The sequence below is a fragment of the Ambystoma mexicanum genome, chromosome 9 (assembly GCF_040938575.1).
Source record: "Ambystoma mexicanum isolate Mex_15411 chromosome 9, UKY_AmexF1_1, whole genome shotgun sequence".
Taxonomy (NCBI): domain Eukaryota; kingdom Metazoa; phylum Chordata; class Amphibia; order Caudata; family Ambystomatidae; genus Ambystoma; species Ambystoma mexicanum.
This window is the reverse complement of record NC_090931.1, coordinates 1,556,732,160-1,556,746,024: the sequence shown is the minus strand read 5'-3', so window position 1 is coordinate 1,556,746,024 and position 13,865 is coordinate 1,556,732,160. Positions and strand designations below refer to the sequence as shown.

The window sequence follows — 13,865 nt, the reverse complement described above, 5'->3', positions numbered from 1 at the left end:
CAGAGCAGGGTCTGTGGGTATTATATATACAGTCACTTGCACCAGAGCAGGGTCTGTGGGTATTATATATATATAGTCACTTGCACCAGAGCAGGGTCTGTGGGTATTATATATATAGCCACTTGCACCAGAGCAGTGTCTGTGGGTATTTTATATATACAGTCACTTGCTCCAGAGCAGGGTCTGTGGGTATTATATACAGTCACTTGCCCCAGAGCAGGGTCTGTGGGTATTATATATATAGTCACTTGCACCAGAGCAGGGTCTGTGGGTATTATATATATATATATATAGTCACTTTCCCCAGAGCAGGGTCTGTGGGTATTATATATATAGCCACTTGCACCAGAGCAGTGTCTGTGGGGATTATATATACAGTCACTTGCTCCAGAGCAGGGTCTGTGGGTATTATATTTATAGTCACTCGCACCAGAGCAGGGTCTGTGGGTATATATATATTAAATATATATAGTCACTTGCTCCGGAGCAGGGTCTGTGGGTATTATATATAGTCACTGGCACTAGAGCAAGGTTTGTGGGTATTATATATACAGTCACTTGCCCCAGAGCAGGGGCTGTGGGTATTATATATATATATAGTCACTTGCCCCAGAGCAGGGTCTGTGGGTATTATATATATAGTCACTTGCACCAGAGCAGGGTCTGTGGGTATTATGTACAGTCACTTGCCCCAGAACAGGGTCTGTGGGTATTATATATACAGTCACTTGCACCAGAGCAGGGTCTGTGGGTATTATATATATAGTCACTTGCACCAGAGCAGGGTCTGTGGGTATTATGTATATAGTCACTTGCACCAGAGCAGGGTCTGTGGGTATTATATACAGTCACTTGCCCCAGAGCAGGGTCTGTGGGTATTATATATATACAGTCACTCGCACCAGAGCAGGGTCTGTGGGTATTATGTATATAGTCACTTGCACCAGAGCAGGGTCTGTGGGTATTATATATAGTCACTTGCACCAGAGCAGGGTCTGTGGGTATTATATATACAGTCACTTGCACCAGAGCAGGGTCTGTGGGTATTATATATATACAGTCACTCGCACCAGAGCAGGGTCTGTGGGTATTATATATATATATATATATATATATATATATAGTCACTCGCACCAGAGCAGGTTCTGTGGGTATATATATATATATAAATAAATATAGTCACTTGCACCAGAGCAGGGTCTGTGGGTATTATATATATAGTCACTTGCCCCAGAGCAGGGTCTGTGGGTATTATATATATAGTCACTTGCACCAGAGCAGGGTCTGTGGGTATTATGTACAGTCACTTGCCCCAGAACAGGGTCTGTGGGTATTATATATACAGTCACTTGCACCAGAGCAGGGTCTGTGGGTATTATATATATAGTCACTTGCACCAGAGCAGGGTCTGTGGGTATTATGTATATAGTCACTTGCACCAGAGCAGGGTCTGTGGGTATTATATACAGTCACTTGCCCCAGAGCAGGGTCTGTGGGTATTATATATATACAGTCACTCGCACCAGAGCAGGGTCTGCGGGTATTATGTATATAGTCACTTGCACCAGAGCAGGGTCTGTGGGTATTATATATAGTCACTTGCACCAGAGCAGGGTCTGTGGGTATTATATATACAGTCACTTGCACCAGAGCAGGGTCTGTGGGTATTATATATATATAGTCACTCGCACCAGAGCAGGGTCTGTGGGTATTATATATATATAGTCACTCGCACCAGAGCAGGTTCTGTGGGTATATATATACAGTCACTTGCACCAGAGCAGGGTCTGTGGGTATTATATATATATAGTCACTCGCACCAGAGCAGGTTCTGTGGGTATATATATATATATATAAATAAATTTAGTCACTCGCACCAGAGCAGGTTCTGTGGGTATATATATATATATATATATATAAATAAATATAGTCACTTGCACCAGAGCAGGGTCTGTGGGTATATATGTGGGTCTATATTATATATACAGTCACTCGCACCAGAGCAGGGTCTGTGGGTATATATATAGTCACTTGCACCAGAGCAGGGTCTGTGGGTATTATATATATATATATAGTCACTCGCACCAGAGCAGGTTCTGTGGGTATATATATATATATATATATAAATAAATATAGTCACTCGCACCAGAGCAGGTTCTGTGGGTATATATATATATATAAATAAATATAGTCACTTGCACCAGAGCAGGGTCTGTGGGTATTATATATACAGTCACTTGCACCAGAGCAGGGTCTGTGGGTATTATATATACAGTCACTTGCACCAGAGCAGGGTCTGTGGGTATTATATATATATAGTCACTCGCACCAGAGCAGGTTCTGTGGGTATATATATATATATAAATAAATATAGTCACTCGCACCAGAGCAGGTTCTGTGGGTATATATATGTATAAATAAATATAGTCACTTGCACCAGAGCAGGGTCTGTGGGTATTATATATATAGTCACTTGCCCCAGAGCAGGGTCTGTGGGTATTATATATATATATAGTCACTTTCCCCAGAGCAGGGTCTGTGGGTATTATATACAGTCACTTGCACCAGAGCAGGGTCTGTGGGTATTATATATACAGTCACTTGCACCAGAGCAGGGTCTGTGGGTATTATATATATATATATATATATATATATATATAGTCACTCGCACCAGAGCAGGTTCTGTGGGTATATATATATATAAATAAATATAGTCACCTGCACCAGAGCAGGGTCTTAGAGCAGGATCTGTGGGTATTATATATAGTCACTGGCACTAGAGCAAGGTTTGTGGGCATTATATATATAGTCACTTGCACCAGAGCAGGGTCTGTGGGTATTATTATTATATTTATAGTCACTCGCACCAGAGCAGGTTCTGTGGGTATATATATATATAAATATATATAGTCACTTGCACCAGAGCAGGGTCTTAGAGCAGGATCTGTGGGTATTATATATAGTCACTGGCACTAGAGCAAGGTTTGTGGGCATTATATATATAGTCACTTGCACCAGAGCGAGTTCTGCGGGTATTATATAAATATATATAGTCACTTGCACCAGAGCAGGGTCTTAGAGCAGGATCTGTGGGTATTATATATAGTCACTGGCACTAGAGCAGGGTCTGTGGGTATTATTATTATATTTATAGTCACTCGCACCAGAGCAGGTTCTGTGGGTATATATATATATAAATATATATAGTCACTTGCACCAGAGCAGGGTCTTAGAGCAGGATCTGTGGGTATTATATATAGTCACTGGCACTAGAGCAAGGTTTGTGGGCATTATATATATAGTCACTTGCACCAGAGCAGGGTCTGTGGGTATATATATATATATATAAATATATATAGTCACTTGCACCAGAGCAGGGTCTTAGAGCAGGATCTGTGGGTATTATATATAGTCACTGGCACTAGAGCAAGGTTTGTGGGCATTATATATATAGTCACTTGCACCAGAGCGAGTTCTGCGGGTATTATATAAATATATATAGTCACTTGCACCAGAGCAGGGTCTGTGGTTACTATAATATATATATATATATATATATATATATATATATACCCACAGACCCTGCTCTGGTGCATAACTGCAGTGTCGAAGTCTATGGGAGGACCTTATGGCGGGTCTGGAAACCTATAAAGACCTGGTGCATGACTGCAATGCCGAAGTCTATGGGAGGACCTTACGGCGGGTCTGGAAACCTATAAAGACCTGGTGCATGACTGCAATGCCGAAGTCTATGGGAGGACCTTACGGCGGGTCTGGAAACCTATAAAGACCTGGTGCATGACTGAAATGTCGAAGGCTATGGGAGGACCTTTTGGCGGGCTGGAAACCTATAAAGACCTGGCGCATGACTGCAATGTCGAAGACTATGGGAGGACCTCACGGCGGGTCTGGAAACCTATAAAGACCTGGTGCATGACTGCAATGTCGAAGTCTATGGGAGGACCTTACGGCGGGTCTGGAAACCTATAAAGACCTGGTGCATGACTGCAATGTCGAAGGCTATGGGAGGACCTTTTGGCGGGCTGGAAACCTATAAAGACCTGGTGCATGACTGCAATGTCGAAGTCTATGGGAGGTCTGGAAACCTATAAAGACCTGCTGTATGAATGCAATGCCGGTGAGAGTAGTTTTTGGCTAAACTGTTGGGACATTCGTTGAGAAATGGTATTGCGTCTTTTTACCAACCGTAATTACCTCGTGGTACTTTATCATGAAGTAATTGCTTTGAATTTTCATCAAATTGCTTAAGGAATTGCGTGTGGGTTAAGGGGTAAAACAGGCATGGGGAGGGGGTTTTAGTTAGGGGCAGTAATGAAGGGGAAGGAGAGGGCATGGGGGATTCCCCCTCCGAAATGAACGAAAAAATGGATGAAAGAATTCGAAGCAATTTCTTTGTGGTAAAGTACCACAAAGTAATTACTGTCAGCAAAAGAACATGGAACCTTGAGAAACTAGGTTAGCGGGAAGTCTAAGGAGTTGTTAAGATTAGGATTTTGGATTGTCCGTCAGCCACCTGTTTGAAACTGTTTCTTTATAGTAGGGTGTCTTAAAAGAACTACATGTGTCGAAGAGTATGGCTCCGCGTAGAGGAGCCCTAGGTGGATCCTGACCCTCACATTCTTTGGATGTAGTAGCACCTATTAGTTGTAGTGACCCCCCTAGCTATTAATCCCAACCTGTCTTGTATCGTACGAGTAAAGACGAGACAAACTAAGCATGTTGAGTGCGGTGTCTTACTGCCTGGCCTACGCCACAGTATATATGCATGTGATTTCTAAAAAGCAAGTTTAGTGGCAAAGTGCCCTATGTAGGGAGAACATCCAGGGGGGGCATGGGTACCACAGGAGCTGGAGCGTAGTGTGGAGGAGGCGGAGCTCCAGAGGGTGAGAAGTAGGGTCTAGAGGAGCAATCTGCGATTTCCAGGTTGTTCCTTAAAGAGTAGGATGATATGATCGTAGGAGACTTTAGCCTTAGGGATTCCTCTGCCTTTGGAGTCACTATAAAGCAACCTCATGTTGCCTCGTCAATACTTGACGTAAAAGAGGGAGCAGGAATCCACTTGTGCCTTAATATGCAGATGCCATATATCTCAGCTAAGACTCGGAGAGACCTGGTCCTTGTTATGAGCAACGTTCTGTCACCATCAGGACCTGAACCTAGGGATGTCCTTAGAAACCAGGTGCTGGCCTGCTTGCTACAGAGAACTGAATCTGTGACTGTTAGAAACTCGCACCTAAACCTCCTGTGGAGGATGAAGATTGATGGATGGTGCACTCAGGCTATTATGGATTGCATAATTATTGGATGCACAGGCACCAATCTTCCCAGTTTTTTAGCCAATTGCAATCTCTTTATAAACACATCCTCTGATCTTAAATTGGTTGTACATTGGAATAGTGTTTTCTCTTTTTCCTGAACTTCGACAGTGTTAATATGGATTTCTGAACTCGGACCTGGAGGGGCAGAGGTTCAGAAGGACAGCCTAGTTTCTTGGAACAGGGTAACCTCTGGACAAGCCGGACCAATCAGGGTAGCGATGGCGGCGGTCAAGCCTAAGTCTGAAGAGGAGTGAGGGTGACGAAAAGACCTCAATGAGCACACAAAGCAAGGACACTTACAAATTACTCCAGACAGGTGTTATATTAAAAATATAGACACATTTATTACAAGGCCTTTGTAACATAGACCATAGCAAAGAATCACAATAATACTAAAGTAAACCAACACATCACCATCAATACAATATATATACAAGACCGCAGGGTCTAAGGAGTTAGGAGCACGTAATATGTAGACCACATAGATGGGGAGGAAAACAGGCAGTGCAAGTAATCATTAGATCCAGTTCGACATCCGAAATACACCTAACTATGAGAAAGTCCGAGCCCTACGAAGAGAGGAGCCTTATGCTCAAAAGTACCTGCACGCACTGGTGCCAATGAACAAAAGAGGGCCTCTTCAAGGATATCAGGCAGTTCAGGAAGGTGAATGAGGCGATGCAGAACAAGTCCCCACTACTCAAGCAAGGCCTCCACTTGTGGGCAGAGGCAGGGTGAGAGTGCGGGATAGAGTCACTATTTCGCAACGGCGGTAGAAAAGAAACGGGCTCCTGCGCGAGGAACCACCGTTTGGGGTATGGACTACTCACCGGTCCCCGACGCAGGCAGACCCAGACTTCTCCAGTTGAGGTTGCTGGCAGGTTCAGCTGCGATGATCAGGACGTCTCGACACCGTGTCGATTCTGCGTAGCAGGATGCAGAGTCGAGGGTGTCCCAAATGCAGCGGACGTGCACAGGTTGTTACCACAGCAGTGCAACACGGCAAACGCGTTTACTCTGGTCCGGCCACACTCGTCTCACTTCAGACCTGGGAATGCCAAGTGTACGAATTCGGTCTGAGAGTGCCGTGGACGCAGAGCAAGCAGTAGACAAAGTTTTGAGGGCTTCCCCGAAACAGTGGCTGTGACAGAGCAATGTGTCTTGCGTAAGCTGGTCAGCCCACTGGTTGGCCCAGGGACACTTCCGAAGAGGCTTACTTGCAGGGTTTGATGAAGGTGCTGGGAATAGTTGATCCCACTATTCCAATGGGTTGAAGTGCCTTCGCAGACCTTCTAGGACGATCAGATGCAGATGGGCCTAGCAGGGCGACAGCGGCTCAGGGTTCCAAACCTTCAGCAGGTCACCAGCGGTTCCTCGACTCAGCTTCTTGTCGCAGGATACTTGGCTCCTTATCCCTTGTTCGGTGTGAACTCAGGAGATCGACAGGGTAATGGTGTTTTCAGCCTCCTCTTATCCAAAGTTCCCTTCGCGCCAAAACTGAGAGGACCCAATGGGAGATCTGCTCACAAACACTCACAGTATACGTGGACCTATCACGGACCACGGTGGTCCCAGGCATTCAGGACACTCTAGACTCTCTGCCACCCAGGATGTGTATTGGGACCAGACATCCCAGCCCACATCCTGGAGACACACACAAGGCATGCAGAAGCCCGCAAAAGCATTGTGTTTTGCGGGAAAGTGCATGACTAAATAAGGACTGCCCCGGGTCGGCTCAACCTGGGGGAAGGTGAAGGGGCAAGACGGTCAGCGGATAGGACAAAGAACCTCGTGGCATGGCCATTTTGGAGCCAGGCCACTCATTTGTGCCAAACGCGGTAAGCGCGGATAACATGGCGAAAAAGGGTTGAAAACACAAGAGAAACGATAGCTGCCACAAGTCCCGTCCGTGACACACTTGCACAGTTCATAATAAGTCCAGCGAGAGTTTCTAGGGCCTTTGGAATGACTAGAGACCCAAGAGCGCGGTAATGTAAGTTACGGTGCACTCTTGTTTCATGTTGCACAAAAGCTGCAACATGCGGAAAGGACTAAGGGAAACAAAGTCTCCCAGTACTGACTGTCTTAAGGGCATGTCAGTTTCCCCATAAGAATTGAGCGAAAGCCCCGAGGAGTGCGGCGGAAGGCTGCGCTTCTCTGGCAAAGTCTAGATCAGGGTGTAAAACAACAGCAAAAGTTTGGGGGTTGCCACATGGAGGAAAAATTACATACAATTATGAAATCTTTCCTAAGAGACAGTTTTTAATTTTTTTTTTGCTCATGCTGTTTTTGTCTTATAATATTGCTTTACCTGTGTTTGTTTTGTTCTGTTTTCTGCGCGCACTGAGGCTTGTGGGCGTGTTGCACCACATAAGAAATAAATAACAGTCTTCAGAACCTTTTGATACAGTGAGACGAGATTCCAGAAATCACAGGGACTAGGAGACATGATATGTGGATAGAATAGGGAACTGTGGCGTTGTAATCCATTCCCTAAAGCTTCAAAAATAGGTGAATGGCAGTTAAAGCGTGCAAGAGAGGTCTGATTGTGGGGCAGGTGAAGGCGTGGGCATATTCTTTAAATATTGTCCTCTTATTTGTAGTTCTTTAGCTTTACTTTGTACGAGTGCATACATATTTTCTTTGTATTTAAGTATATATAAGTATAAATTTTTGCCTTTTTATTTCCAAAATATAAGGAGCACTATCGACAGTGGCAGAAAATTATACTTGGCAAGTGTTAGGCAGAATCCTGTGCAGTGCCCTTAGGGACCACTACACACAATTAAGACTACAGGTGGCAATACAAGTTTTACCTTTGGTACAAGCCTGTACTACTATGTTAAAGTGGTAGCAGTAGCAGAGCAGCCAGGCTTATCTCAAGAGTATATGAGCAGTAGCAGAGATTACACAAAGGGACCACAATTACTGTGACTCAAGCAAACACTGACTCAAGGTTTCAGGTAGAAAAATATAAGTACATTTATTTTTAAACCAATTGTTATAAACGCAACACTTCTATTAATTCAAAACCACATGTAAAATATACTACAACCAACCAATTCACTTTGGTATACTCTAACTCAAGGTAAGTATCCTGTGTTTTAACGGACCGGCGTTGTGAAACAAAAGACGTTACAGGGAATACACTTGCAATCACATTTTGACAATAATGACAGTCTTACTAAAGAAACGCGTATCCGCGGCAAGAATTGTTACCATAGCACCTGGGTTAACTAGAGAGAGTTGGGGGCAAAAATCATAGGCAATACCTTTGTCAAGACAGACAGAATCAGAGAACACTATTTGACGGAAATTCAAGAGTCAATAAGCCGGAGCCAGTGTCAAGTGGAACCGGGTTCCTGTTGCCGAGGATCACACAGTCAGACAGTTTGAGATTCAACGTTACCAGGAGTACTTCGATTTTGTCAACAGAGGAAGCAAAAGTTATAAGAAAGAGGGAAGACAAGGGCACGCCTTGGAGATGAAGAAAAGGGATTCACCCTAATTCCTCAAGCAGAACACAGTACCTTATTCAATGGAGAAGCTGGTGCCCTGGCAGTTGTTCCTGTTGGTTTCCTGCAGACCCACGGTTCCTGGAGCTTCGCTGCGAAGGAGGACGTCTGGAGGGGTCTGCACCACACAGGGATGAAGCCGGCAGCAGCGACGATGAATAAAAGGTGCGCTCCCTAAAAACAGGAGAGGCTCTTCAGATGGCTATCCGGACCACTACAGGAGTGTGCAGCGATTTCGACCAAGAAGAGGATCCTCTGGCTGTGGAAGATGAGCTGGTTATCCCCCCCAAGCTCAAGGGAAGAAAACTTCGGACTGGATCTTCTCTGGTCGTCGAAGGGTAGATAGCTCAGGACTGCAGCAGGGCTTCACCGGGACGGGGTAGTTGCAGCAGCCGCCTTCTTCTCTGCTTCTCTTCGGTTCCTTGTAGTTCCAGTGGCGACTCTGACTTCTAGCCCAAGAGACCTGCCTTTTATGCGAAAATCCCCCATTCACACAGCCTGGCTGTCAATCACGCAGCAGGGGGGTTGTCCGGCCCGGACAACCACCTCAGCCAATCATGGCAAAGTGCGACTTGGGTTTCCTAGGATACCCTGTGCAGGAGGTGACTACACCCCTCCCTCACATTCTGCCAACCTAGACACCCAGGCGCCTGGAGGAGGGCTTCTGAGCAGAAGCCTGCCAAAAGATGGTGACCAAAGAAGGCAAACCTGGTTTGCCGCACAAAGTAAAACACAAGAAGGACTTTAACAAAAAGAAATGGCAAATAAACCCGACCGGAGCCAAAAGAAAAAGTATTTGGTCAAGCGGGTTTAAGTTCGAGGCTAATATAATAGCCTAAAACAAAAACACGTTTATCTAATACATTCGCAGTAGAAAAGTTAGGGTAGACACCACTGCCACCAGCCAAGTCTAAATGTTAAAGAGCGAAACAATGCTCTAGGAGGTACAGATAAAAAGGGATACGGAGTAACCCTTTCCAGTACTCCATGGAAGATGGGGTGTACTGGATCTGTGGTTAAAATGACGAAGTAAATGTAATGGCAACTTTACCCTTTTCTGGGGGACTGTAGTCAGCCCCAGAAATGGAGTCGGTGGGAAGTCTAAAAGACAACCCTGTGTCACTGCACTGAAGGTGCTGTGTAACACACAAAAGAAGGGGACTACTGAAGTGGTGTACTCCAGAGTTCACAATCACAAAAAAAGGTAAAAGACACATGGGTAAGAGTGGGGAAAAAGCTCACACTCTTACCAAGTGAAAATAAATAAACTCCAGAAGTCCAGCAAAGCTGCTGGGGGACTCACTGGGTGAGGGAAATTAGCCATAAATGAGAATTCTCCCTAACAGCAAGGTCCCTCATTAAAGGTTTGGTGTTACTCCCATGGTATTTCTGCAGAAATACCTCCAAATTCTCTTGCTGTTATTGGAACTGTGTCGAGCGGATTTACGGCTGGATATCGTGTGCTGGGATGGCCAGTTTAATCCCCATTTTTGGATCCCATGGGTCTCAATTGGGGATTTGTGAGAATTAACACAGTTGTAAATCCACCCACTGTGAATCCTTTATTTCTTTCCAGTAGAGTGGAGGTGATACCTCTAGCTAGCCAAAGGTTATGCTACAGGTAACCCCTCCACTTTACATCTTAATCTGTGATTTGGCAGTACATGAAAGGGCTGGTAAATTGGCAGCTAAGGAATGAATGCCACTTTATTCTGGCACTTCACATGTCTTAGTAAAACCCATAGTGTGCGAATGCAGTGTGGGGAAGTGTTCCAAGAAGGAACTTCACAGAAGAGAGCTTCAGGATGTCCCAAAAGTAGAAAGAGAGGGAGAAGGGCGGACTGATGAGGAAGGAATTGCAGAATTTAGGTATGTTAAATGAGGAAGAAGAGGGACAAGTAAGATGGTCAGGGAGGTGGTACAATAACAAGAAGGGCTAGTCTGACTTTGTAGATAACTGTAATTGAGAGAAGGCTCCTGCCTCTCTCTGCAGCAGGCTGAACACTACCCTAGAGGAAGAATGTCTTCCTGTATGGGTGTAGTTGGTTTACATAAAGACATCCAGCCAGTAAACTATCTAGTAAGGAGGATAACGCCAGTCTAATGCCACTCTCTCTTTATCTTTCTCTGTTTCAAGGACAATTTTGGGGAATGGCTGAAGATTGAAGAAGATATTCAACCATCTTCTAAAGATCTGAATAACAGCATGGACCAAATGAAAAGCAGCAAAGGAGAGGCAACTTCTATTGGGAATTGTGAGGAGTCCATGGAGCGGGTGAAGGTTGAAGTAAAAGAAGATCCGTCTTCCAGTGATTATTTGAACTACATTAACCTGGTGAAGGTTGAAGTAGAAGAAGGTCCAACTCCCAGTGATTGTTTCCACTCCATTACTTTGGTGAAGGAAGAAGTAGAGGATGGTTCATCTTTCAGTGGCTGTCTGCCCTCCATTAACCCAGTCAAGGTTGAAGTTGAAGAGGGTCCAACACCCAGTGATTTTTTCCAATCTGTTAATTTGGTGAAGGAAGAAATAGAGGATGGTTCATCTTTCAGTGGCTGTCTGCCCTCCATTAACCCAGTCAAGGTTCAAGTAGAAGAAGGTCCAACTCCCAGTGATTGTTTCCCCTCCATTACATTGGTGAAGGAAGAAGTAGAAGGGCCATCTTCTGGTGATTGTTCACACTCCATTAACACAGTCAAGGTTGGATTAGAAGAGGGTCCATCTTCGGGATATTGTCTGCCCTCCATTAACCAGTTGAAGGTGGAAGAAGAGGAAGATACTTCTTCCAGGGTTTACTGGAGCTCCAAGGATTTGGTGAAGATTCAGGAAGGGGAGGAGCGATGTGCGCAGGACTGTTTGAATTCAGTGGACCCTGTGAAGACTGAAGAAGAGGAAAGAGCTACTGACAGAGACTCCCAGGACTTTAAGAAGAGTTTGAACTCTGAAGATGAGGAGGAAGAATTTTCCAGATATTCCCAAGAATATTCTGAAAGATGCAGGATTAAACGTGCAGCAGCAGGTGAGTGTTTAAAACATAAAGCAACATTATCCATTTGTTAAAGTATGAGACAAAATACAGTGGTTGCATATTTTCCGAGGGTAGCACTGACAGGTATTGTGTGATGCAGAACAAGAGCAGATTGGACAGACCACCTCCCTTTTCTTAACAGAACCTGGGCAATCTAAGTAACATGATATTTCTGCTGGTCCGTGACCACTCATTCAGTGCCAGGTGGTGACCTGTGCTTATTACACAGAACCTGGGTAATCTAAGTAACATGATATTTCTGCTGGCCCGTGACCACTCATTCAGTGCCAGGTGGTGACCTGTGCTTATTACACAGAACCTGGGTAATCTAAGTAACATGATATTTCTGCTGGCCCGTGACCACTCATTCAGTGCCAGGTGGTGACCTGTGCTTATTACACAGAACCTTGGCAATCTACGTAACATGATATTTTTGGCGGTCTGTGACCACTCAGTCAGTGCCAGGTGGGGACCTGTGCTTATTACACAGAACCTGGGCAATCTAAGTAACATGATATTTTTGGCGGTCCGTGACCACTCAGTCAGTGCCAGGTGGTGACCTGTGCTTATTACACAGAACCTGGGCAATCTACGTAACATGATATTTCTGCTGGCCCGTGACCACTCATTCAGTGCCAGGTGGTGACCTGTGCTTATTACACAGAACCTGGGTAATCTAAGTAACATGATATTTCTGCTGGCCCGTGACCACTCATTCAGTGCCAGGTGGTGACCTGTGCTTATTACACAGAACCTTGGCAATCTACGTAACATGATATTTTTGGCGGTCTGTGACCACTCAGTCAGTGCCAGGTGGGGACCTGTGCTTATTACACAGAACCTGGGCAATCTAAGTAACATGATATTTTTGGCGGTCCGTGACCACTCAGTCAGTGCCAGGTGGTGACCTGTGCTTATTACACAGAACCTGGGCAATCTACGTAACATGATATTTCTGCTGGCCCGTGACCACTCAGTCAGTGCCAGGTGGTGACCTGTGCTTATTACACAGAACATGGGCAATCTACGTAACATGATATTTCTGCTGGTCCGTGACCACTCAGTCAGTGCCAGGTGGTGACCTGTGCTTATTACACAGAACCTGGGCAATCTAAGTAACATGATATTTCTGCTGGTCCGTGACCACTCAGTGCCAGGTGGTGACCTGTGCTTATTACACAGAACCTGGGCAATCTAAGTAACATGATATTTCTGCTGGTCCGTGACCACTCAGTCAGTGCCAGGTGGTGACCTGTGCTTATTACACAGAACCTGGGCAATCTACGTAACATGATATTTCTGCTGGTCCGTGACCACTCAGTCAGTGCCAGGTGGGGACCTGTGCTTATTACACAGAACCTGGGCAATCTAAGTAACATGATATTTCTGCTGGTCCGTGACCACTCAGTCAGTGCCAGGTGGTGACCTGTGCTTATTACACAGAACCTGGGCAATCTACGTAACATGATATTTCTGCTGGTCCGTGACCACTCAGTCAGTGCCAGGTGGGGACCTGTGCTTATTACACAGAACCTGGGCAATCTACGTAACATGATATTTCTGCTGGTCCGTGACCACTCAGTCAGTGCCAGGTGGTGACCTGTGCTTATTACACAGAACCTGGGCAATCTACGTAACATGATATTTCTGCTGGCCCGTGACCACTCAGTCAGTGCCAGGTGGTGACCTGTGCTTATTACACAGAACCTGGGCAATCTAAGTAACATGATATTTCTGCTGGCCCGTGACCACTCAGTCAGTGCCAGGTGGTGACCTGTGCTTATTACACAGAACCTGGGCAATCCAAGTAACATGATATTTCTGCTGGTCCGTGACCACTCAGTCAGTGCCAGGTGGTGACCTGTGCTTATTACACAGAACCTGGGCAATCTATGTAACATGATATTTCTGCTGGTCCGTGACCACTCAGTCAGTGCCAGGTGGTGACCTGTGCTTATTACACAGAACCTGGGCAATCTATGTAA

The 13,865-nt window shown here is 45.3% G+C and overlaps 1 protein-coding gene across 1 annotated transcript in view; it reads left to right on the top strand.

Annotated features, from left to right (window-relative positions):
* LOC138489517 (zinc finger protein 271-like) overlaps positions 1–13,865 on the top strand; it is a 93,488-nt gene that overhangs the window by 12,863 nt on the left and 66,760 nt on the right. The window contains exon 2 of the mRNA XM_069617258.1: positions 10,992–11,871. Coding sequence (XP_069473359.1) covers positions 11,061–11,871 — 811 coding nt within the window. The 5' untranslated portion in view covers positions 10,992–11,060. The remainder of the gene's footprint in view (positions 1–10,991; positions 11,872–13,865) is intronic.